At 53.9% G+C, this 26218-nt stretch overlaps 1 protein-coding gene across 3 annotated transcripts in view; it reads right to left on the reverse strand.

The window, feature by feature from the left end:
* The window catches only part of FYCO1 (FYVE and coiled-coil domain autophagy adaptor 1), a 73116-nt gene extending 47111 nt beyond the window's left edge, over window positions 1–26005 (reverse strand). For 2 of the 3 annotated variants that reach the window (XM_043587224.1, XM_043587222.1), the window contains exons 1-7: window positions 25877–26005; window positions 14765–14902; window positions 12048–12154; window positions 10173–10298; window positions 6268–6374; window positions 4190–4333; window positions 831–921 (exon numbers count right to left, since the gene is read on the reverse strand). In XM_043587224.1, coding sequence (XP_043443159.1) covers window positions 831–921; window positions 4190–4333; window positions 6268–6374; window positions 10173–10298; window positions 12048–12154; window positions 14765–14819 — 630 coding nt within the window. In that variant the 5' untranslated portion in view covers window positions 14820–14902; window positions 25877–26005. Of the gene's footprint in view, window positions 1–830; window positions 922–4189; window positions 4334–6267; window positions 6375–10172; window positions 10299–12047; window positions 12155–14764; window positions 14903–15456; window positions 15586–25876 lie in introns of those variants that run through there. The other variant, XM_043587223.1, reaches the window with a different exon arrangement.
* Between the last annotated feature and the right edge of the window lie 213 nt (window positions 26006–26218).

Consider the following 26218-nt stretch of genomic DNA (forward strand, 5'->3'; position numbering starts at 1 on the left):
ATTCAACCACAAAACAGAGTTAAAGCTCCATTTATTCGCCAGTCTTAATGCTTTTCCTATTTTCACATCTTGTTTTTAACTGCACTGCTCTTTCCTATAGAACTACATGCAGCTATGATACATTCACTTTCTAACACAGTTAACAAAATTAACCCTGCCCACGAACACCGACTGAGCACTCACTGGTCTATGTCAAGCCCGGAAGCACTGTGCGTGCACTCCGTCACTCAGTCTGTGACATCACCTCGTGAGCTACGATGACTTTCATGCCCCCATTTTCTAGATGAGACAGCTGAGGTTTCAAGAGGGTGAGTGGTCTGCCCAGGGTCACACAACTCATGGGGGACAGTCAGCTGCTTTTAACCCAAGTGCCAAACTGCTTTGGGGCACCTTGGGTGGCTCAGCCGGTTAAGCGTCCGACTTCGGCTCAGGTTATCATGTCACACAGTTCGTGGGTTCAAGCCCTACGTCGGGCTCTGTGCTGACAGCTCGGAGCCTGGAGCCTGGAGCCTGCTTCGGATTCTGTCTCCCTCTCTCTCTGCCCCTCCCCAGCTCATGCTCTTTCAAAAATAAATAAATATTAAAAAAAAAAAAAAAAAAAGAAGAAGATACCTTAAAAGCTTCTAACAAAATCTAACCTCTAAAAGGCCTAAATTCTCTTGGGTTATAAAAACCTGGACTGTAGGAAGCAGAGGGTATAACTGAGGGTTTACGTTGCTCTGGCTGGAACAAAAGGTGTCTGAGAACAGCCCCCCTCCCCCATTGTAAGCAGCAAGGACATACGCTGGCTGACACGGTAGGGAGGAAGTCCCCAGCCTTTCTGGCATTACCTGCAGGTAGTTGCTCACCAAGCTGCTCATGCTGGAGCTTCGGCTGGGGGGTCTCCACAGGTAGGCAGAGGAGCCAGCGGCCAGCGTCCTCCTGTGGGGCCACAGAGCAGACAGACCTGGGTCAGAGCAGGAAATACACACGCGCATACGTGCACCCGGGGGCCTTGGTTATCACAAGGCACCCAGTGGTGGGAGGGGGCAGTGCCCTCCCAGATAGAGCGTAACAAGGCAAAACCCATCAGCTTCTGCCAAGGGGCAGATTTACGTGGGGCTACAGCGGATGCACTCCACCGCTGAGTTTCAATGTAAGGCCTCTCTACCCGCTGCCCAGAAAGAACGAAATGAACATATTACTTCCCAATTTTTGCTTTAAATTTTCCTTACATCTTTGTTCCTGTCATAGTCTGCTCGCGAGGGAAAAGTGGCAATCAATCTGAGAAATAAAGGTGATGTGGTGCTTGGAGGCAGCCTTGCAGTGGTCATAAAAGTACAACTAGCCTAAGTCTGTATCCCTAGGGAAGCAGATAAACTGGTTCAGTTGCGGGGCGCCCAGGTGGTGCAGTCGGTTAAGCGTCCAACTCTCGATCTCGGCTCAGGTCATGATCTCACGGCTGGTGGGTTTAATCCCCGCGTCGGGCTCTGCGCTGACAGTGCAGAGCCCGCTTGGGGTTCTCCCCCTCCTCTCTCTCTGCCCCTTCCCCGCTCGTGCACGCGCTCTCCCTCTCAGAATAAACTTAAAAAAAATAAATAAATAAACAGACTGGCTTAGTTGCACAAGAGAATACTCTATACCGTGGCTCAAGCGATCTCTTTTTTAGTGAAGGACCAGCTAGAACGCATTTCCCACTTGCAAGCCTTATGGTCTCCGTCACAACAACTCGACTCCGCCACTGTGGCAGGAGAGCAGCCGTGGACAACACGGAGATGAGTGCGGGAAGCCGTGTGGGCTGTGGCCTGTCGACCCCACTCTACAGCTACAGAACTCCATGTGTCTAAAACCACGCGGAATGGGAAAAAAAGCAGGCTGCAAAAGGATGGCTGTCTCACGGCTCAGTGTGCGCCAAATTTAAAAATAAACACAAAACAAAACCATACATCTATACGATACCTACGGAGACACCCACAGTGAAACACAAGAACACTTGGGAATGACCTGCATCAACTACAGGGCTGTGATCACTTCTAGGCAGCAACTGAAGAGAAAAGCGTGACGGTGGCTGGGCCTTTATTTGGAGCCGGAAGATTTTATTTCCTACAAAGATGGTATCAGACATGACAACAACAACAACAACAACAAAATACCCCCCCAAAACCAAAAACAACCCCAAACCCCCCAAATCCCAGCTTGATGGGGCTCCCACTGGGCAAATACGGAATAATTTAAGTTTCAAAATGAAAGATTACAGTGACAGACTATAACCCGCTGAATAAAATAACCCACGAGTCAACACTGCTATCAATCAATCGATACATGAACGAGGAAGAAGGAAAAGATCTTTCTTACAATAGGGCTGCTAGCTACTAATGTGGAAGGAGGAATGGGTCAGAAAAATCACTTTGGCAATCATGGCGGACTCAGGCAAGAATTGCCAACGGATGCTGAAACTAACAGGTGGCAGATTTAGACACACAAAAAATGGGGTAACAACCTCATCGTAAAATACCTTCCCCTAAGAAACACACCGATTACTTGGGGCGCCTGGGTGGCTCAGTCTGGTGAAGCGTCCGACTTCGGCCCAGGTCACGATCTCACAGTTCGAGATTCTGAGCCCCCTGTCAGGCTCTGTCCTGACAGCTCAGAGCCTGGAGCCTGCTTGGGATTCCGTGTCTCCCTCTCTCTCTCCGCCCCTTCCCCCGCTCACGCTCTGTCTCTCTCAAAAATAAATAAACATTAAAAAGAACATAAAAAGAAACACACTGATTACAAAGGGAGATACAGTAACTTTAGGGAGATCTTGGAAAACACCAGATGACTTAATAGTCACGGTTAACCACCCTGGTAATGAAACAAATCAACATCGTGTGTCTCCAGACGATATGCTGAGGAGGACACAACATCTGGGGTACTCCCTCTGGAAATACTTACCCTGAACCTCGCAATGAGGAATAGCCTAGGCAAACACAAACGAAGGAACATTTTACAAAATAATTGGCTTGCGCTTTTCCAAAATGTCTACACTATCAAAGACAAAGACAGGGAAACTGTTCCAAGTTCAAAGAGATCAGAGAGACCTGGCATTAATTGCAGCATGTGTTTCTGGGCTGGCTTTTGGTTTATAAAAGACATTATTGGGATACTTCCTAAAATCTGGCCTATAAATCAGTAGCATTGTATCAATATTCATTTCCCAATCTTAATAACTACCCTGAGGTTATACATAAGAGGGTGCCCTTGACTTTAGGAAATACACCATGAGGTACCTAGGAATAGAGAGAGGGGAATCGACTCTGTAACTTACTCTCAAATGGCCTAGGAAATACACCAACATGTACCGATAAAGAGAAAGAATGACAGAAACAGTTGTAGTAAAACACTGGTAATTAGGGAAATCGAGGTAACAGCCAGATGAACGCTCTGTGGCGTTTCGGGGGCAACTCTGCTGGTAATTATGAATTGATTGCAAAATTACAAAGTTTTAAAAAGGACACGTGCAGCAAATACGGGCAAACGGTTAGCTATTTGATCTCGGAGCCTGGCCCATGGGCATCGTCATGTCCAGTACTTTTCTCTCCACAGAAAATACTCCTAATGTAAAATATAAAAATTTACATTAAAAGAAAATCTGTATCAACAGAAAGCAAAACAAAGAACGCTGGAGTGGAGGTGAGCTCGAGTCTGGCACCTCAGCCCTGCCGGGTGACCTTGGGCAGGCCCCCCTGTCATCTGAGCCTGTCCCCTCCCATCTCCCTCCTGGAGTGGCACGGGAGTGCCACACTGGTAAGAAGTGAAAATCCTGCAGCTTTTCCAGCAACCCGTGCATGGGTGGGCTGTACCTCCCTCTCCTGCGGCCTTCAACTCTGCAAGGACACAACCAGGAAAAAACCTACCGGCTCCCCGCAGGCCGCCCCCGAGTTCCTTAACACACTGAAGAAACCTCAGGTTTTGCATATGTGTCTCCACTGACTCATTTGCCACCTGGCTGATGGGGAGAGTTTCAGGTTGGAGCCTTCCGATGTTATCATCGTCGATCACAGACACGACAACGTCTGTACGATCAGGAGGGCCTGAGAGAGCTGCCAAACCTTTATTTACGTAATTTACCGAGCGACCCAACTGCTGGCAGGACGCTGGGGGCAATCTTGAGAACTTCAAGCATCTCTTTTCCCTGTCTTTTCAACCAAGCGATTCGTCCAAGTACCTGGCAAACGTCGGCCAGGCGGCGTCCAAATCGTAGCCCCTGGATGCCAGGTCAAACTGAACCTCAGTCAGCTCGTAGAGCTGGCCCACGATGTCGGAGCTCAGCTTCGGTTTCAGAAAGGGGCTCCGTGCATAATACCAGTCACTGCAGGGAAGCACAGATAGGGACTGATCACAAGAGCAATAAAGGATAAGGAAAGACTGAACCTGATACGGCTCTGCCTTAACAAATTCTAACTCCGGTGACTAATGAGTTAAACTCAGACAGACAGACAGACAGACACGCACACACACCAATTTGATTTTCTTTCGAATGAGCTTGCTCTTCAAGGAAATTGCTGGAATGAACTAGATGCATATTCACTTACTGTTTACATCCTATCTATTTTCCCAAAAAGGATATGAGAAAACTTAAATCTCAATTATTTGCCCGGAAAGGGACAGCTGTTGGGGAAAGAACTCTTCTTTTTTGAAATGTAACCTCATCTTCTATTCCTTCTAGAGAAATCAACAACAGAACGGTGAGCTCACGGCTAATTTCTGTCCAGACGCCAATGTTAAAGCCAAGAAACAAAATATCCTCACTTGGAGGTGCTGGTTGTTTCGCTTCGCGTGGAGCAAGAAGAATTTAAAAAAGGCCACACTGTGGGGCTCCTGGGTGGCTCAGTCGGTTAAGCATCTGACTTCGGCTCGGGTCATGATCTCACAGCTTGTGAGTTCGAGCCCCACCTTGGGCTCTGTGCTGACAGCTCGGAGCCTGGAGCCTGTTTCGGATTCTGTGTCTCCCTCTCCCTCTGCCCCTCCCCTGCTCACACTTTGTGTCTGTCTGTCTGTCTCTCTCTCTCAATAATAGGTAAACATTAAAAAAAAAAAAATTTTTTTTTTTTTTTTAATTTAAAAAGGCCACACTGAGGGCCGCCTGGGTGGCTTAGCGGGCTAAGCGGTCGAGTCTTGATCTTGGCTCGGGTCATGATCTTGCGGTGAGTTCGAACCCCGCGTCGGGCTGTGCGCTGACGGTGCGGAGCCTGCTTGGGGATTCTGTCTTTCCTTCTCTCTGCCTCTTCCCTGCTTGTGCTCTCAATCTATCCCTCTCAAAAATAAACACACACTAAAAAGTTTAAAGTAAATAAATAAAAAGGCCACGCTGATCAGTGCAAAGACGCCTGTGAAATGGGACACATTGGAAGCCAAGCTGCTTGTGACAGTTCTCACCAAACACCTGGAACAAAATAATCTTCAAACCAAACGTGAGAAGATTCTTAATGCACCTGAATTCACAAAGCCCGTCACATGCATGAGACATACATCTTTATGCAAATCAATCTTAAAGACGACAAATGAAACACAGTATTTTCCCCAATCTTTTTTTTTTTAATCCACAAGTGATTTCTTTGATTGAGTGGAAGAACCCTCCCTAGGGAGGGGGGGCTGGAAAAGGCTGCTGGGAAATCGGCAGGTTCTGCTGATAGGTGCCGGACCTGTAGCTCCTCTTTCCACAGGCCGGTGACACGCTCAGTCCCCTCCCTCCCTCCCCCGCGGCCCAGGCTTCAGCACCACCGCCACAAAGTCCGACCCCCTGGACAACCCCGGGCTCTCGACCTGGCCACCTACTTCAACGTCCAGAGAGCCTAGACACAGCCAGCAGGTGTCGACTCGGGGTCTCGGGCGAGGCCCCGGGCTCGGTGGGGTTAAAAATCCCACAGCTGATTCTGCCGAGAGGCCAAGGCTGCGGCCCGGTGGTTCAGGGTGGCCAGCGGGGCCCGTGTGTTCATCAGGGTCAGCCCCAAGGACACGCCAGCCGTGGGGGCAAACGCCCCGGCCTTACGAGCTCAGAGATCCGCATCCGGGCTCTTGCGTCAGGACTCAGCGTCAGTGCGGCCCGGAGAAAGGCCCTCGGCCTCTCGGGGCTTCAGGTCCTCACCTGGGACCAGGCGGTGCTGCTGTCGGGCAGGTGGGAGAGGACCGCGTGGGTGGGAGGGCCGGGGGGCCACCCCGGCAGGCGCGTCTGCCGTGGGCTCACTGTCCCGAACGAGGGGACCTCAGCTCGCGGCGTGAAGCCCAGCGCGGCCGTGCGTTTACCTGGTCACTTTGGTGTTCATGAAGCACTGCTGTAAGGTATCTGCCAACCGCTGGTGTACCAGGGAGTAGCGAACGAACGCCCTTCCTCTTCCCAGAGATGTCCGGAGCTGGAAACGAGGAGAGCACATGGCCATGAGGAGCCGGGAGCCTGACCTCCAGTCGCCCGGAGGGCGAGGCCTGAAGCAGCCAGGCCCCGTGGCGTCCTTCGGGGGAGAAGGACCCGCAGACTCCGGGGAACACGGCAAGGAAGACGCGTTCGCGGGAGGCTCTGGGACACGGCTTTCAGGACGCACGTGTCATTCTCCCGCCCCGGCTCCACCCGGAGCTCTGGGTTTGGCGGCAGACGGGACACCGTGGGAGCTCACTGGGGACACTTGGGAGAAAATGTGGCAGGTAGGAGAGGGGCCCCTCACACCAATATGAAGCGAGCTCGAGGAAGGGGCCATCCCGGTTGGCCTCATGTCCGGCTTAGTTTTGAGGTGCAGGGGAAGAGGCCAGGAGGCCGGCTGGAGCCCCCGTGGGAGGGGAAGAGGGAGGAGGGGAAAGGCAGGGGTGCGTAGGGGGGACTCATAAGAAGTTCGGATGGATGTGTGATGGCCCACTCGGTGTTCTCACGAAACCATCAGTAAAATCGGGACATGTCGACGCCGTCCCGGTCGGATTTAAGATGGGCCAGCTCTGCACTTGGTCAGAAGGTACCCAGGGGGTAAGAGACAGCTGGGCTCTCTTGAGGCAGCCCGGTCACACTGGGGTAACAAAGAAAAGCATCGCGTGTGGCTCCGTTTCAGGGAGTCTGAAATGGACAGCACGGAAGGGTCCAGCTACGGGCCCGCCTTGGAAACCTCACCCCACGGTGCCCGAACGTGGCTTCTCGAGAGGTTTCCGGAAGCTTATTGGGAGGGAGGTGGGTGTGCCGGCCAGAGACTCTGCTGTGAGGCGGCCAAAGCAGGGCTCTGCCAGTTGTGGGCACAGGCGGCCGGTTTGCGTAACGGGACTCATTCCCGATGTTTCGCCCCCAGCAGCTCCACGTGAGCGGAAGGAATTCAGGGCCCCCCTCAAGCTGCCATGTGTACCCTGCCCTGTCAGGCTCGGGGGTCTGAGCGGGGTAAGTAGAGACCCCATACGCTCCTCACCCCGTCAGAGGTGAGAAATGTTTAGCCTGGTGGCGGGGGACAGGGGCAGCCCCGCTCCAACCAAAAGACGGTCCTGACACCCCATGCCATCAGGACGCCAATCGTGGCACGGGCTTGAGACAGGAAATCTGTGGTCCAGCCTCAAGTACGGCCTTTTCGAATCGATGAGGTAAACATTCCAGTATGCGGCACCCCTGCAGCTCAGAGCTGGGGGTTTTTGGATTGCTGACTCAAGCAAACGATACCACAATATGAAGTAGCCTTAAAAAAATAAAAAGGTGTGAAGCGTCAAGAACAGGAGAGGCTGTGAGCCTCTTATTTTAAGAGAGAGAGAGAGAGAGAGAGAGAGAGAGAGAGAGAGAGCGTTAGTGGGGGAGGAGCAGAGAGAGAGGGAAGACACAGAATCCGAAGCGGGCTCCAGGCTCCGAGCTGTCAGCACAGAGCCCGATGGGGGCCTCGAACCCACGAACCGTGAGATCATGACCTGAGCCGAAGTCGGATGCTTCACCGACTGAGCCACCCGGGCGCCCCCCAAATTGATTATATATGTTACATATATGTGGAGTGATTTATTTTAAGACGTATCTTGCAACATCCTTTGTACTGCGAGTGAAAACAGTGCACAGCTTTTTTTATTTTTTAGTGTCCTGGGGTCATGGGTTCATTTTCCTTACCTAACGCCTTAAATGCTTAGCACCTAGTCTAAACTTCGCTGCACTGTTTCGAGAAGCTCTACCACAGCTGGAGAGGGCAGGAAGTCCGCAAGGGACTCCAGAGCAGATTCGGTTTCCCGCCAGGCCACTGTGCTGACAGCCCAACGGCGCGCTGCACCCCAGAAGGGAGCCTGTCCGTCTCGGGGAAAGACGCGTAGGCCAGGTTGAGCTTATTCGGAACCCCTGGAAGTGGCTGATTACAGCTTGGGGGAGTTTAGCCTAAATGGCTGATTCCCACCCCGAGGGGGCCTGAGGTGGGCCCAGCTATGCTCCTTACCCATTAACTTTTACCTTCTGGCTTGTCGGCTTTGGGCAACACTCCATCGGTACGGTTACCCCGAGCACCCGGCAGCCCTGTGGCCTGGTGCCATTCCCGGGAATCCCCACCAAGGGTGCCTGCGGGGAGCCCGGTCTACACAGCCTCCAGGAAACCGACAATGTCCGTGCAAGCAGGGAACGCTTTTTTGCTTGAGAAGTCAGCTTCCCTGGCCTTGGATCATCTAAAGGTCTGTGTGCTATGCAAGAGGCAGATTTCAGCATTTTGTAACCCTGGGCCGTGAGGACGAAGCTAAACTTATTTGCAGACTTCAGCTGTCTGAAGCCGTAAAGTCAAAGGCCTCCGGTGCTCTGAGGAGTGGAAGACCGGACAGCGACACCGAGAACTTCTTCCAGACTTTCGGAGAGAAGGCAATGAGACCCTCTCTGGGTGGGTGATGCATTAAAATGCTCAAGACCGTGGCGCCGCATGGACGTTATGGCAATCCAAGGAACAGACGCCTGACACCCAAGGTCTTTCCTCCTTTTCTCAGATGTCAGAGGGTGGAAAACGCTCGACCCTCAGTGTCAACGTATCTAACGTATCTAACGCTGTCATTCTCTGTAAGAAGAAACCCCTCGGGCTCCAGCTGGCAGGCGGCGGGAAGGGATCTCAGAGCACCCTCTGAGGGCTACCTCAGAGCCCCCGGGAGGGCCACCAGGGGGCACAGCTGCCGGCTTTACCGGGACTTGAACTGTACTAAGGAGGCACTGAAAAGGAAGCTGAAAGGTAAAACCCTTTAGGCCTCCCGCCCCACATCTAGGGGTTTAGTTGCTCCTGAATCTGCAAAGTTCTTCACTCCCAGGGGGACTAGGCTGAAGACAGAGAGAGAGGGAGAGACAGGGGAGAGAGGGGGACGGAGAGAGAGAGGGGGGAAGAGAGAGTGAGGAATAGAGAAAGGGAGGAGAGAGGGAGGGGGGAGAGAGGGGGAAAGAGACAGAGGGGAGAGAAAGAGAGAGGGGCAGGGAGGGAGGGAGGGGAGGGAGGGGGAAAGAGAGAAGAGGGGGAGAGAGAGAAGAGGGGGAGAGAGAGAAGAGAGAGGGATGGAGGCAGAGAGAGAAGACAGAGAGGGGGAGGGAGAGAGGGGGGAGAGGGAGGGAGGGAGGGAGGGGGGAGAGGGAGGGAGGGAGGGGGGAGAGGGAGGGAGAGAGGGGGGAGAGGGAGGGAGGGAGGGGGGAGAGGGAGGGAGAGAGGGGGGAGAGGGAGAGGGAGAATGTGCTGTTCCAGAGTTCTCTAACACAGCAAAGCCCTGGCTTTCTGCTCTCCAGGGGTTCAGAACAGAACGCAGGAAGCTACTTAGCATAACCAGCATTTTAAGAAACGTCTCCTGAGGTCTCACATCACTCTCTTCATTACAAAAACAAGTTTCCTGGGCAAATGATAGGGAAAGCACCTAGTAAACTCTAAGAATTTTATCTAAGGAACTAATGTTTTTTTAAAAGGCGGAGGCGTCCCGTGCTGCGTGCAACCCCTCCTCCCTCATGGTCCCGCGAACAGCCTCCAAGCAGGCAGACCACTTGGGGTCTAGGGAACAGGGTCAGGACCGAGCCACCCCCGGGCTTGGTAAGCGCTCGCTTGGGTGGCTTCCCGGAGCCCGCACCGGGCACCAATTTCCTTACTTCTTTACCAGCCGTCCACCCCCCACCCCCACGTCCTCACGGGGCCGTCTGCTGCGGGGGTCCAGGTGAGAGATGCTTCAGGCGGGGGGAGAGAGAGATGTGGGATCCTCAGCCACGCGCTTACCTCCGGAATCGACTTGACGAATCGGATCCCGTCATTGGCTCCTTTCACCTTGGCCAGGCAGGCACAGAAGTAATCCCAGTAGTCCTTCCTGTTGCCCAGAAGGGTGGCCTTCTCCTTCTGATCGAACTGCGTAGAGGAAGGGACAGAGAGAGGAGGGCCACGCCCGCTGCTGTTCATCCCACCATTTGAACGATAAAGAACAGCAAAACCTTCTTAGTTACCCGGGGCTGGGCAAGGCCCTTCATTGGCAAAGGAGGGTGTTTTAATCCCCAATTTACGGATGAGGAAACAGAGGCTAGGAGAGGTTAGGTGGCCGGCTCAAGTTCACACAACTGGTGAGATTTAGGAATAACAACCGCCCCCCCCCCAAAAAAAAGGTAACCCCTCTGTGCACCTTGTGGGGAGGAAGACCACCGAAGGGGGCTTAGTAACACAGGATGAAGAAATACAAGTGGAAAGTCTTCAGGGCCACAACACATGAGGGTCAACTTGGTCTCAACGCAGGGAAATGGGTTGGTGACATCTCATCCCAGCTACTCAAGTTCCAACACTGTTTTAATATGCGTGCAGTTAAGTTCAAATTAATGCTGGCTCTGAGTCATTTCAAATCCCAAACTAAAACCTAACTGAAAACAAAGAAGGTCCGTAAATCATTTCCCAACGTGAACCAGAACCAGTTGAAAAGGCAGGCGAAAGCTAAAATCTTCTAGCACGCTGGGGCCTCTCTCCCCAGGCCCCAGCAGGCTCTCATCCCTTACACAGGCTCTGGTGGGATGTGACGTTGCAAACTTAGGGTGTTCGGAATGACAAAGGTGCGTCTTTCTATAACATAGCATTTTGTAGTAGTTTTTCTGGTTATGGAAGTAAGACAGATAAATCGGTAGAAAATCTGGATAAAACTAAAAAAAAGAAAAAAACTATAATGCCCAATGCCCTGTCCCTCGGAGAACTTCCGTTAACATTTTGGTCCACTTCCTTCCTGCCTCCTGTGATTGCCTGTGGCTTTCCACATCTGCAGAGTTCTCTAGATCTGTGTGGTTGTGTGTTTTTTTTCTCTTTTAATGTTTTGTTTATTTTTGAGAGAGAGACAGCGCATGGGGGGGGGGGGAGGGGCAGAGAGAGGGGGAGACACAGTATCTGAAGCAGCCTCCAGGCTCCAAGCTGTCAGCACAGAGCCCGACGCAGGGCTTGAACTCACAAATTCTGACATCTTAACCTGGGCCAAAGTTGGACGCTTAACCAACTGAGCCACCCATGCGCCCCTGTAGATCTGCGTTTCTTGAACCAAGCGGACAGAAGCATCACACTGTGAGCAAGTTCAAACAAAACTTCCCGGGTTGACCTCAGAGATCCCGATTCAGCAGGTCAGGGAGAGAACTGAGAATACATTTCTAACCTGCCCCCAGGTGATGCTGCTGCTGCTGGTCTGTGGGCCACACTTTGAGCAACAAGGATCTAAAACGGGGGCTTCTGGATCATCTTCAGTGTGGAGAACGTGTGACTGGGTGTGCATGCAATGCACGTCTGCCTGGGGACAGATTCCACAGCTTTTAACTAGACTCTCAAAGGGGTCTGTGACTGCCCCAAAGTGAAGATCCCTGCTCTCCAGTGACCTCATGACCTGCCTTAAGATGACCTAAATCTCTAAAGAATGTTCTTGATTCCTACAATCATCCTAAGGGGCAACATTCTGACTTTTCAGAGGCTTGCACTTGGGAGGCTCAAGCTCTCGCCGGGGACTGCACGAACTTTCAGTCTAACCAGCAGGGCTTGATGGCTCCACAGAGCTGTCTGACCCACATCCTGAAGGCTGATGAGTCACGCAAGAGAGAAACAGAACAGAGCAGAAATCAACATGGTACGGGAGTCACTTACTTGAAGGAGATACTCGAGTTTATAAGAAAACTTGTGTAAGCTGGTGCTGTCATCCGTGATGGGCTCCCCTGCTTCCTTAAATTCTTTGCTTAGCTCTGTCACGGCATCTTTAAGACAACAGACAGGAACGCGTAACTGACCTCAGAGGGAGAAACAGAATAACCCCAGGACGCGCGAGAAGCAAGTGGTCGATGATGGCAGAGCCCCTTGGAAACAAAAAGCGATATGAAACGCTGGATGGATGTAATGCCGGGCCTGAAGGCGTCCAGGTGGCCCGAGAGCCCCCAGGGAGGTATTCTAGAACAGCTCCCTGATGGGGCACATTTCTCGGCCATCCCTGTAGGCCTCTACCATGTAGGCCCGTAATATGCATGCAACACACGTTTGCTATGTGCACGGGTCACTCAGCAGACCCCTGCCGGTGACTTCCAGAAAGCTTTGCCCTTCATTCCGGCCACGTTCCTTGTCGTTCTTCCCCATAACCCTGCTGCTCAGTACAGGGTAAGTCCCGGCTTCAAGAAGCCCCAGAATGTGCAAATAAGAGAGTAATCCCAAGCCCGACAACGACACCTGCTTCTGGGAGCTGAGGGCCCCTCAGGGGCCAGGTCTTTGCACGGCCTTCTCACTGAATACGGCACTGAGGGGCAGGGTTGTTTCGTTTTGACAAATCCAACACGCGACTGGTCTTAAAATGATCCCAATTTCCAAACTGTTAAAATGTGCAAAAACAAAAACAAAAACAAAAAAACTTAAGAATGATGAAGGCTGATGGGGCGCCTGGGTGGTTCCACCGGTGAAGCGTCTGACTCTTGATTTCGGCTCCGGTCATGATCTCACGGTCCGTGAGATTGAGCCTCACGTCGGGCTCTGTGCTGACAGCACGGAGCCTGCTCGGGATTCCCTTTCTCTCTCACTCTCTGTCCCTCCCCACTCCTGTTCTTTCCCTTTCTCTCTCTCTCTCTCAAAATACACAAACATTTTTTTTTAATATAAAAAAAAAAAAAAAGACCGATGAAGGCTGATATCATCATCCCTGTTGGCGGATAAGGAGCCCCTGGGGAAGTCAGAGCACTCGCCAAAGACCAAGGGCGGTGAACAGCAGAACTGGAATGAGAACCCTGGTCTTCTCAAGGGCTTTCTGACTCCGGGGCTCGCCTCTCCACTTCTGAGAGAACTGACCTCCCTGTGCACAAAGAAAGGAAAACCACCTTGACTCTCATTTACGGCCTCTGCTGTGGGACAGAGAGACTGGGAGAAGCTGTGTTTGGTGTAGACACTGGGCAAAGCGCCCCCAGCTAGATGGCTGGGGCCCGCTGGACAAAACGACCTTCCCCTGCGACCTTCCTTCTTCGTAAGGAATAGGAGCTCCCAGGCACCACGGCTGGAAAGCAGGCCGGCCCGGCACTGAAGCTGAGCCCGAGCCGCGAAAATGCAATCGCTACCGACCCCTCAGGCAGAGGTCAGCAAAGGGCAAAGACAGGCTCTTGGGACTAATTCTCACAAGTGACTGCCGTCCAGTGGCACCCTCTAGAAGTGTTGGCCGCGGCTGGCTTCGAGAGCCGGGGGAGGGCCGGGGACCAGGGAAGGCACAAGCCTTTCCCCTCTCCACCACTCAGCCTGGGTTAACTCTCACAACCTGATCTGGGAACTCCTGAAATTTTGAAAGAAGGAGGCTTGGGTATGAAATACAAAGTTTGCCGCTCTAATCTCTGATAATCCAAATGCATTACTTAGGGATAATCTTAGTTTTATGTGAATTATACATCTGTGTCTGCCAACAATCTTGAGAAGTGGGTGTTACCGTCGAGCTGACCTCGCGCACGAAGAAAGCAACGGGACCTCGGAAAGGTGTCGGGACTCATCCCACATCTTCCAGGGTTAAAAGGCAGAGCCAGGAGCTGACCCCAAAGCCCTCGTCAGTGCTGTCCCCAGGAGGACGAGTGGGCTGCCCTGTGCAGGCACGAAGGCTGCGCACTGCCCAAGGACCCCTCGCCTGGGGACGTTCCACTCCCAGGCTAGATGCTGAAGATCTGTCGTGTGCCGATGAAGACAGTTACCAACAGATGCAAGGGAAGGGTCTTGAGAAAGTGGTGTTTCCAAGTGCTCAGCGGGCGGGTCAGATGGCCTTGGGATGCCAGAGATGACCGGGACAGTCGGGACAAGGGTGGGAAAGGGTACGTGAACAAGTGCCAATGTCTGGCCCCCTCCCCGGACCAGAGGCTCTAGCGGGGGTCCTCTCTTCCCTCCCAATAAAGACCCCTGGGTCCCAAAGTCGAGCGACCGACTTCGGCTCAGGTCACGATCTCACGGTCTGTGGGTTCGAGCCCCGTGTCGGGCTCTGTGCCGACAGCTCGGAGCCTGGAGCCGGCTTCCGATTCTGTGTCTCCTTTTCTCTCCGCCCCTCCCCCGCTCATGCTCTGTCTCTGTCTCAGAAATAAACAAACATTAAAAAAAAATTTTTTTTTTTTTTTAAAAAAAGAAGAAGAAAGAAAACGGTATTGGATTTTGTTGACAAACTGGCTTCCCAGGGCCCTGAGAGGAGGCCCAGGTCAGCCGCCCCCCGCCTGACACAGGGTGGACACCCAAGCCCCAAACACCTCCACGCGACGTGTCCCGAGGGCTCCAGTTACTCCCCGTGTGATGAGGATGAGAGGGCGGCAGGAGCACAGCCCAGCTCCCCCACCGCCAAGCCTGGCGTGTCCCCTCCCCAACGGTACCTTGCAAATCGCGGATGATTCTCTGCAGCTGGCTCTCTGCCATGGGGGAGGCCATGGCCACTGGCTGCGGGCCGCCTCTCTCGGCTGTGCGCCTCCCGCCTGGGTCGGCTCAGCAGAGGTCAGACTCCATGGTGACACCTGGAGAGGGAGAGGGAGGCCGTGGAGGGCTCAGTGACAGACACAACATGAAGACAGGACGAGAGGGGCATGCCCCGGGGCCCAAAGTCGCCCCATCTGGGTGTCTTCCCTCAGCGGAAAGGGCTTGACCTTTCTGTGTGGGCCTTGCCCGGTGGGCATTCCCTGGCTGGCTTCTGACACACTTCTATTCAGACACAATGACCTGGGTTGGGGCTTAAAAGGCGATAGGTTCAACCAAACAGCATGATTCACTGAGCGTCTCTCCTCTTCTCCCCTCTTAGGCGCGACTGCCTCACCCTCCTTCGACCTTGAGAAATGCCTCCCAGGGGCTCCCGTCACTCTGGGGAGGCCAGACCCAGCCCAACCCACATTCAGACGGCCTGCTAAGCTGATGGTGCCGGCCACCACCAGACCCCTGTCTCCCCCACGCCCGGCCCCCTGTCCTCCCCAGGCTGGCTTCCTCTGACCAACAGTTAGTAACATCCGGCCGGTGGCGGTGGAGGCGAGAGGCTGAGGACCCCTGGGGCTTCGGGACCAAAGAAAGCCAGGCTTGCCTTGTGGGGGAAGCAGCTCGCTCTCGCTCGTGGAGGCTCAGCAGCTCCAGCTGCCCAGAACCCAGCTCGGCCTGGCTGTGTAGATGCCGCCTGGCCTGCATCGGGGGCCCGGGCAACCCTCGGTCCAGTCAAGGGACACAGCTCTATTTTAAGCTTGGTTATAGTCCTCTTGCAGCTGGTGAGTCCTGAGTTACCAGCCCTGCTCGGGCAGCTGCTAAAGTGATTTAAGGACACGGTAGTGGCTGAAGACCAGCAGAGGTGAGAACACACGAGTGCCACTGGAGACAAGTGTGGGTATGCACGGGGACGTTCCAGTGTCCCTTCTACAGCAGGAACGTCAGAAATGGACGTCTCTAGGGGCGCCTGAGTGGCTCAGTCAGTTAAGCATAGACTTCGGCTCAGGTCACGATCTCGAGGTTTGTGAGTTTGAGTCCCGCGTTGGGTTCTGTGCTGACGGCTCAGAGCCTGGAGCCTGCTTCAGATTCCGTGTCTCCCTCTCTCTCTGCTCCTCCCCAGCTTGCTCACACATGCACGCGGCCACTCTCTCTCTCTCTCTCTCTCTCAAAAATAAATAAACATTAAAAAACAATTTAAAAAAAAAGAATTGAGCATCTCCAATTCGTAGACATCCACCACCAGGTTGTGTCATGCTTGTTGGCAAAAGCAGGTGGTGAGACTAGAGGAAGCCAGAGCAGCCACCACTGAGTGAGGGCCTACTGTGTGCTATGCGCTGGGTCCTGATAGGGGCTTTACACGCGTGATCATTTTCACCCCACAACCGCCTTAGTGGGGTAGAGAACACCAGTTGGAGAAGCCACATAAAACTCGCCTAAGGCCGTGGGCCGATAAGGAGTGAATCGTGGTCTGGGCCCTGGTCAGTCTGATTCAAACCCTGTGGATCTATAGCTCAGCATCGTCCCTACTACAAATGGCCAACCCCTTCCACTGGCTTCTAGGAACCACCCTGAACTCCAGCGTCTCCCAAATAATGAGCCGCCACCCTGAGTGTTTCTCACACGTGCTGGCCCTCCCTTTCCCACAGCCCTATTCCCCTTCCCGCTCCAAGAGTCCAGGCAATATGACTCTGGAATAGAAACAGTCCCAGGTTTCAAGTTCCTCCAAATATTTACATAAGCATTCCAGCATGAGCCTGAAGCAAGAAGGGCCTGTCACAGGGCGGATATGCCTTGGCCTATTTTTAACTAACAAGCTGGCACAGCTGGGACTCAGTGCAAACAAGGCCCAAAGAGGGCTTCTCTGGCCTCGGAGGAATGAGACAGGCACACACCAAAACCACACTCCCAGCGATTCCTGACACGGAGCCCAAGAGAGGCAGGGGGCCCACAGAGAGCCCTCCAAAGCCCCTTAAGAGGTATTAGATACCCCCTGCCTGCCACAGACACTAAACCAAGGGTGGGAGTGGGTTTCGAGAAGGCAGCCTGCCCATCCCTAGGCGGCTCTCCGGGGCACCTGCTGAGCACCGAGCCTGAGCAGGGGCCAGCCAGGGCCCTGCGGAGAGCCAGAACCCAGGCTCAGCCGGGCTTCTGCAGGGGGTCCGATGCCTCAGTGGGCACGCTGCCCCTCCCGGAGAGGTAGAGAGAGTCCAGGGTCCGCACTGTCAATGCACAGCTGCCCCGACACCATGCTGTGTCAAGTTCCTTCCATGCGCAGGCTGGGGACACGGACGCACGCGAGGCACGGTCTAGCCCTGGAGGAGCTCGCCTGTGCACCAAGCAGACAGACAGAAAAATATCCCGCTATCTGGACACGGCAGAAGAGCTCCATGCAGAGATAGGAATAAAAAGCGACGGGTACTCAGCGATGAAAGGGTTGGGCCATGGACACGTACAACAGATGCTTCCTGCTGAGCGAAAACAGCCAGGCGGAAAAGGCTACGTCCTTTATGATTCCATTTGCATGATATTCTCGCAAAGGCAAAACGTGGGGGAGAGGTCACAGCGGTGGCTTCCAGGGCCTGGGCGGGAGGGGGTGGCGGTGAAGGGGGGGCATGACTACAAGAGTCGGCAGAAATTGGGGGGGGGGGGCGGCAGTTCTGTTCCGTGTCTTGCCCGTGGTGGTGGTTACATGACCGTAAGTATCTGACAAACATACATTTGTCAAAACTCACAGACTGCAGATTGTATCTCAACAAAAAAGGCCGCACTGTGACGAATTTAGGAAGATGCCGTGGGGCCTCAGGAAGGGAAAATTAATTCCACTTGGGGGAGGGAGAGGGTGAGAGGCGGGGGCAACCGAGGCGTGCCAGGCCTGAAAAATAAGGTTGAGGTCTTTTGAAGAGACCCAAGGAGGAAAGGGCACCGGGATGGGGGGGGAAGGGGGACAGCGAGCATGGAGGCTGCTTCTCTCCCGAAATTCCTCTCATTTGGCTGTTGTCAACGGACAGCCTTGTCGTTCCTGGGAGAAAGACGCTCAGAGGAAAATGACAGACACCCAAGTCCTCAAAGGCCCTGGGCCTGTGTCACGCTTCAGACCAGGCCGAGACCCGACTCGTGGAAGAGGGCAGATTCTGAGTTAGGCTCCATAATTTGCTAGAACAGCTGTCAAGATTTGGAAAAACATTAAGATGACTGGTTTATCTTCAAAGAAACAATCTGGGAACAACCAGGCGGAAGAGACGAGAGGCGCAGAGTTGGGGGGCGGGGTTGGTGGGCTGGTTTGAGGTTTGCGAAGCTTCTACGCCCTCAGGGCTCCCCACCCAGCAGCACCTCGCAGGACAGGCTCCGGCCGGGTGGACACCCGGACACTGGGGACCAGCTGTCTCTGAGGCCTGCCGTCACGAGCCTCGACAGCCAGAAACGTGCTCCTTCGAGACGTGCGGGGACTCTGGGGAGACGGCCCTGTGTCCGCACGGCCGGGCGAGGCCGCCTCCGCCTGACCCTCGGAGCGCGCTCAGCTGATGCCAAGTTCCCGGGTCACGGGGTGAGCTGTGCCCAGCTGCTGATTACACAAGCTGCTTTTCCGGAAAGCCTGAGTCACCACCCAGGTAATGTGCCCCAAGAGAACCGGCTGCTGGACCTGCAGGTCGCGGTGGGCTTCCCCACCGCGGATGGGGGTCCCGCCTCACAGGGGTTTCTTTTGTTTTTCTTAACATTTATTTATTTTTGAGACAGAGAGAGACACCGTATCAGTGGGGCAGGGGCAGAGAGAGAGGGACACACAGAATCCGAAGCAGACTCCAGGCTCTGAGCTGTCAGCACAGAGCCCGACGCGGGGCTCGAACCCACGGACCATGCGATCACCACCTGAGCTGAAGTCAGATGTTCAACCGACTGAGCCCCCCAGGTGCCCCCACCTCACAGGGTTTCAGGCAGTTAATCAGAGCTTCCTTGGAAGATCATGGTTCCTATAGGAATGCTCTTTTCCTGAACTTTGGGGTGACGGCTCTTAGCAGTCTGCCCTCCCTCTTCCCTGGTCTGAGGTCATTATTAACCACCGGAAGACACAGAATGCGGCACTCTCTCCACACCACGGTCATGTGGCTTTTTTTCCACACCAATAACCAGTTCTGACACTGACTGGGGGTTCTCCAGTTCGGTTCAGTTCTGACACTGATGACCTAGAGTCAGTGCAGACCCCACAGGTCAAAGGCTCTGTCCACTAGACGGCCCTGGCTGTCAGACGCTGGTCCCAAGTCCCAGGCTGCTACCCGTACTTCTGACCAACCGGCTCTGAATTGGGGATTCCCACGATCCCCTCCTTAGGTTCCATAATTTGCTAGAACAGCTCTCAGGATTTGGAAAAACATTGAGATGACTGGTTTATCTTCAAAGATACAATCTGGGAACAGCCAGGCGGAAGAGACGAGAGGTGCAGAGTTGTGGGGGGGGGGGGGGGGGGGGGCTGGTTTGAGGTTTGCAAAGCTTCTATGCACTCAGGGCTCCCCACCCAGCAGCACCTCGCAGAACCCCCTCACTTTGGGGTTTAATGGAGGCCTCATTCCGCAGACTTGGGTGATTAACTCCTTCAGCCCACTCCCCTGAGGTCTGGGGTGGGGCTGAAAGTTCCAACCCTCTAATCACATGGTTGCCTCTTCAGGCAACCAGCCTCCACCCTGAAGCCATCCCAGGGGCTGAGGAGGGTCACCCTATTAGCATAAACTCAGGCGTGGCTGAAAAGAGGCGCACAAAACAAAAGACACTCCCATCACTCAGGAAATTCCTAGGGTTCCAGAAGCTGTGTGCCTGGAACCTGGGACAACCACTGACTATCTGTTTCTTGTGGTATCACAGAGATGGCCTGAAGCAGCAGGATCCTGACAGGCCATCAGCCAGCTGCTCTCCTAACTCAGGAGACACGGAGAGCTTCGGTCTGCACTGCCTCGGCCTTGGCCGCTTCAGCACCAGGGGAACGACTCCAGGACTCCCACACCTCGCGAGGGCCCCAAAGAGCGTATCCCACGCCTCCATGAACCCAGGGCCCTTGCTGCATGGCTTGTAAAAACCTCCCTCGCTTGTCTCTGGCAAGCTCTTTCAAATGCCAGAGAAATTCATTTTATAAAATTTGGGGGAACATTGAAATCTCGTGCCAACAGCTCAAAAGTATGTTTACGCTTATCCAGCATGTCTGCAAGCATCCAATATTCTGGTAAAGTGGAAAAGGGACTAAATGCACCCGGGACTATTGCCTGAGTTCCTAGTCATGGCTTAGGTATTATATTAGAGGTAAAACTCTTCCCCGGCCTCCAAACTCCTCCTATGTCTGCCCAGATGCCGTAACAATAGAGACAGAAGTCTAGTCCCAGATTAAGAAAGAAAGACACCAAACGGCTCACGTAAACTTATTTACACTATGGTGCAAATGACTAATACTCTTAACATTGCCCAGAAACTGGCTCTGGCAGGAGCAATTACAGCAAACTGACTAGTCACATTAGGAAAGAAGGATCCGAGGGGGAGCAGGCTTGGGGCGTGGAAGACAACCCTGCCTGGTCTTCAGAACGTTCTGTGCTTGCTCCTCACCCGCTAGCTGAGAAGGGACCCAGATAGGGGCCCCCGCTCCCAGAGGAGGTGGAGCATGCCAGTTGTGAATTCCACCCTGACCAGGAAAGCACGTTGGCAAGGACGGTTCAGATGGGCTGAAAGCACAAAGCCTTTCTGGAAAAGTCCATCGCCTCGGTCTGGTTGAGCACAGCCACTAGCATCTATGTAGTTGCCACCCCTGGAAAGGAGGGCACTTGGCTGGTACCTGGGGCTTCGAAGGCCCGGCGGTCCTGCTGGCTCCACACAAAAGGGTCGGGGAGCAGGCTGCCCTCAGCAGAGCTTCGAGAGGGTGCCGTCACAGCACTCGTGAACAAAGCCTCACGAGGCGGCCCAACCCCACAGACCTAATTAAAATGTTGACCAACTGCAGGCCTGGGTCACCTTCCCCAAACACTCCTTCTCGCTTGCACTCTCCTTTCTTAAAGGGAAGGGGGACTTGAGAGTTGCCCATCACTGTTTGAACTTTCTCTTGGCCCTCGCGCTCCCACCAACGCCAACCATCCTGGGTTTCTTGGTCATGCCTCCGGGACACACACAAAACTGGTCCCCCCCCCCCCCCCCCCCCGTTCCCGTCCACTGGCCCACGAAGGCAGGGCGGAGAGACCCGTGGGTGTGAGGTGTTGCCTCTGGGCCTGGGGAAACCGAACCATCTCTTTCAGGAAGGTGGAAGGCAGGCCGCTCTGGCAGGAGCCACACCCCCATACCTGGGGCGGCAGGGCGGAGGCCTTGTCACCGGAGAGCCCAGAGGAAATGCCCGGGAGGTGGTGACAGCACGTGGGAAGCTCTGGGCAGCCTCTGGAACAGCTGCACGAACATGAGACACCATCTGGGGCATCTATGTATTCCTGCCCCGAACAGCACTAACCCCGTGCACATGGAGAACGTCACAGAGCTCCAAGATCCTATGCTCAGGGCGGGGACAATCCTGACCAGAGTATCAAGGGGGCGAGCACACCCAATGACGAATCATGAACGGAATCTCTGCCAGAATATGCTGTAGCCAATAAACACAGCCTTGAAGAAGCCAACTGTAACCCGTACGTGTTAACAAACTGCCTGCCGGGCGGTTTGTTGGGCACCACTGGTAAGAGGTGGGCCTGACCCAGGAGCGGGGGCCGCAGCCGTGAACAAGGCCAGTGGGCACTGGCCTTCCAGGAACCCCCGTCCAGAGGGGCAAAGCTCCTCCTAAGCTTATAGACCAAAAAGAGGTCACTGGAGGCCTGAGAAGTTCTTCGATGAACAGAACACGTGAGACCCCAGGTTCAACGCTGCTCGGGATCCTAAGCCACCACTACCTTTCTTCCACGTTTGTGGCCATTCGCCCGTACGGTCATTTCTCGTTTAATCTGTTTTCTCCATGAGTCTGTAAGCTCCACTGCTACTCACCATCTCCCCAGCACAGAGTGCAGTCCTGACCCCTAGAGAGCCCTCAATACCTTACTTGGGGAATGAATGAACCAGTTAGACAAAACCGGACCCGTGGTCTCTTACTCCGCAGATCTAACTAAACTTTAGGTGTAGAAAGGCACCAACATGTAAATGATGAGAATTATCCTTCCATGGCGGGAAAACGTGGGCAAATTTTCAAAACATTCGATTTCTCTGATTTCTCAAGTCTCCTTTACTGGACATAAATTACTTGTGTAATTTGTAATTATAGACATTATACCGTCATTACTGTGGAAATATTACAGCATTACTATCCGGAGAAGAAAGGGAATAATATAATTTAGGGACTGGCTGGATAAAGCGTGCCCCACAGCTCCGGCCTGAGGCAGCCTTATCCAGAAGCCTCCTTCACTCTATCTGGTCAAGGATTGCCACGGCCGTTACAGCCACCTCTCCGACTCACCCAGCCCACACAAGGCCCTCTCCTCTCTGCATCCCTGGGACTTTGATCTGGAACCGTCAACCAGAACACTCCCAGGGTAGAGTGTTCTCTAGTATGGATGGGTCTGAGCACAGCCGTGTTTGGATGACAAGGGGAACATCCGGGGTGCACACGGGCTCGGGGGTGGGGCTATGCTGGCAGACAGGAAGGGCAAGCAAGACCCAGGATGGCTCTGAGGCTGGGGCTTGGCGCTGGGCAAGAAAACCGGCTTCTCTTTTACCAATTGTAATGGAGGCTTGCCAATTTGGACCCTATTCAGATTCTGGAATCGGACTAGTCAATGTGAGATTTCCATTCCCTAACGTGCCACGGATTATGCGATAAAGATCATTCCCCAGTTGGTGATACTGTGCTATGTTTAGCTCACCAAACTCTTTTCAGGCAATTTTAGCAAATCTGTCTGTCCTGGGGAAGTTATTTGACCTTTTCCTACCTTGTGTGTGGCGTTTGTGGTTTTTTACTTTTTCCTGTTTTGTTTGTTTGTTTGTTTGGGCTTTTTTTCCCCCGTGTGCAGTGTGGGGAGGTTACCCTTTACCTTCCTCAAGGAGGAGGCAGGGGAGGAGAAGAGCAGACGTTCCCAGTGGCTAACTTTGGTTGAGGCTCTCGAGTGCCCCCTCCCTGCTCTTGACCAAGGCTGCAGACGGCCCTGGAAGAAGCCCAAGGGGCCGCAGGTTCAGCTTGAGGAAATTCCTTCTGGCTCCTTGTGAAACCACCACGTCTGGTTCAGCTGTCCAGCCCACCCCGGTCCTCCTACGGGGATTCTCCTCCTGGCCTATCCCCCTGCAGACCAACAGCTTGCTTGGGTTGCTTTTTCAGCTCAGGTTTTTCTTCTGGATCCCACAGGCTCGGTTTTCTGCCCCAGGCCAAGGATGCAGTACCCCAGGCTCCTGAGGTGGTTAGCCAGACCTGCCCGTGGGGCCCAGAACAGCCGCAGGGTGACGTACTATAACCACACCACAGATCCCCTCAGAACCACACTGATGTACACGTCCTCATCCCTGGAAACAGGATCGGGCCAAACTAGAAACAGGCGCTCAGTGTCTTTCAAATGCCACAAAGGCCTTTGTGAATGTGGAAGACCATTGGTGGTCACGAAAACCATCAGGCTGACCGGCTGCAACATGTGGAAAAGGGGGAAATGCCCCCCCTGCCCCACGGAGTTCCGCTCAACCACCCTCATCTCATAAAAGCCATGAGCCCACGTGCTCTGAGGCTGAAGCTCTTATTACAGGGACATTACGGTGCCAAACAATATGTCTACAAGCAGCAAGAGGATAATATAGACCCAAGGAAACATTTCAGTACCCACACTACTGATCCATTTAGTTGCTCGGAGGCCCTTCTACCAATCAAGAGCTTTAAAAACAAAAACAAGCAAAGATCCCCAAACTGACAATGAGATCACAAATAGAGAGTCTGGCTTATCTCTGGAGCAACACAATGACTTTGAGGCCCAGGTGAGCAGATGCTGACCAGCTGGACCCCCCTCATCTCTGCTCACGGGAGGCCTCTGGCTGGTCACAAGGCACCAGTTTTTGACCCTCACCTGCTGTGTGTCCTGAGGCTGCTCCAGGGAATGTGGCCCCAGACACTGAGCTCCTGTCAGTGATTTTCACCATGAGACCACGGCTAGACAACACGTTTCCTCTGCCTCGTGTTTAAGGACATTCCAGTCTGGAGTCACCCAAGTTGTCCTTGGAATCACCAGAAAACACAGGTTACCCATCAGCCAAACCTCTCCCCTCCAGGGAAGGGAGGGACTGCCATTTCTTGAGTGCCTACTATGCATTCTGGAGGCAGCAGCCCACAGCCTCGGTGACCAGCACAGGTCAAAGTCACCAGACGTTCTGATCTTGTCTCTTTTGGGTAGTTTCTCTCATCACAAACATCTGGGGGGGCCGGGAAGTGTCTTCCTGCCCCCCAAGGACTAGTGTGGTTTAAAGTGTGGCTCTTGATCTTCTGCTTTTGCCCCAAAACCAGCCACACGGAGCAAAGACCATCCAAGGAACAGCCAGAGGACTGACATTAAAACAACTACAAAACTAACTGAAGTAAACTATTAGTTGTAGATTCTAACAGGCGAGCCAATGTTCACTATACAATCCTTTCAATGATTATGCTTCACTATTTTCCTAATAAAATACCAAAAACAACTTAAAAACGAAAGGAAGCACAACCCAGAGATGAACACTTGTAAGAGAAGCAGAAAACCTGTTTCCTAAAGCAAAGAGGCTTCTCAGATCCCTTTAATCAAAGAAGGCCGAGTCCCATCACTGAGACCATTAACTTTGGCTTCCAGGGTGATGAGAACAATGGTCCACAACTGGTACAGGGAATTCAGTAATTTATGAACAGCAGCTGTCACAGAAGGGAAAGTCCAGTGGAGCCCACTTGATATGGGCACACTTTGGAAGGTGGGAGCCACTAAAAGCAGAAAACCTCAGCGAGACCGCTCTTTATTAGCACCAACACGCAGGGGAAGCCGCATTAGGCAGATGGCAGGGGAGTAAAGCTTGCTACAGAGACCACAAGGCTTGCAGGGGCAGGAGGGCAGTGAGCTGATTACAGCCTGATCCTCTGCCCTCAAAGAGCCCCTGACCCATTTCTCTGTGGGAAAGGAAACTGCCGTGGTAAAGACAAGCAGAGGAGTAGAGGCTGTGGCCAACACAAGCAGCTTCAGTAAATGCTCTTTTTTTTTTTCTGGAGGGGGCAGCCAGTGGGAGTTGTGAAGAGTGACAAGGGGCATCAGAAGATACATGTGCACAGAACAGGGAGACGTGTGGTTAATGTGTCAACCACACACACACACACACACACACACACACACGCTTTCCTTACACAAAAATAAAATCCAGGCCTCCCCCTAGAACATCCCCCAGCCGAGGTTCCGAATAGCATGGACTCTTTAGCGCAAGTCCCAAGCAGCCACACCACAGACAATCCCAAATCCACGGTGTTTCAGGAAAGATCACGGGGTGGGGGGCGGGGGGGGGACTATTTTGAGCCCCTGCACCTGAACATAAGGTAAAGAGAACGGGCCGTGGCCCGAAGATGGCCCGGGATGTTGTTTTAACTCCTTACGGGAGGGAGGGAGAAACAAGGTCTGGGCTATCCCCGCCCGGCTGAGCCCGGAACTTCGCTTCTTATAGTCAGTGGCCTCTCGGACAATCCTGGCAGAAACTCCACGACCTGTCCTCCTGTGCCTAAATGATCCAAGGGCTGTTCTGAGACTCCTATATGGTGGGCTCCTTTTCGGGGGTCCTGGAACCGGTGTTTGGGGATCTGTCTTTCCAACGGACCACCAGAGGCAGCCAGGGTTCCAGGGTCAGTTTCAGCAGCGGACCGAGAGGTGCCTCCCCGGCCCTCTGGCCAAGGGCAAGGGCTCGGACCGGGTCTGGGGGAGACCCGGGATGGGCGGGGACGGTGAGGGCAACAGGTGACAAGCCGCGTCGGGAGGGAAGTTCTCCGCTCCGAGGCCGACAGCGGCCCAGGCGCCCCCGAGGTCCGGCCGGCCCCCCGCGGCACTTACGCGCTCGTGGGTCCACTGTTTGGCAGAAGCGAAACTTTCTGGGGCCCAGCGGAAGAGTGCGGTAGCGCGGCGCAGCCCGCCATGATACGCAGAGCCGCCGCAGGCGGGCGCGGACTACAACTCCCGGCACGCTCCGCAGGCCAACGCCTACAAGTCCCGTCGGACCCCACGGCAGAGGGGCGTGGACTAGGACTCCCGGCTCGCGGCGCGCGCTCAGGTCTGCGTCTCCTGGCGCCGCGGTGCCACCCGCCCTGGGCTAAGCCTCTCAGTCCCCGCAGGCTCGGTACGTCCCCGAGTCATCGGTGTGGCACCTTGAAAGCAGCGCCGTCACCGTGTGGCTTT

Source organism: Prionailurus bengalensis, chromosome A2 (genome assembly GCF_016509475.1).
Source record: "Prionailurus bengalensis isolate Pbe53 chromosome A2, Fcat_Pben_1.1_paternal_pri, whole genome shotgun sequence".
NCBI classification, from domain to species: Eukaryota; Metazoa; Chordata; class Mammalia; order Carnivora; family Felidae; genus Prionailurus; species Prionailurus bengalensis.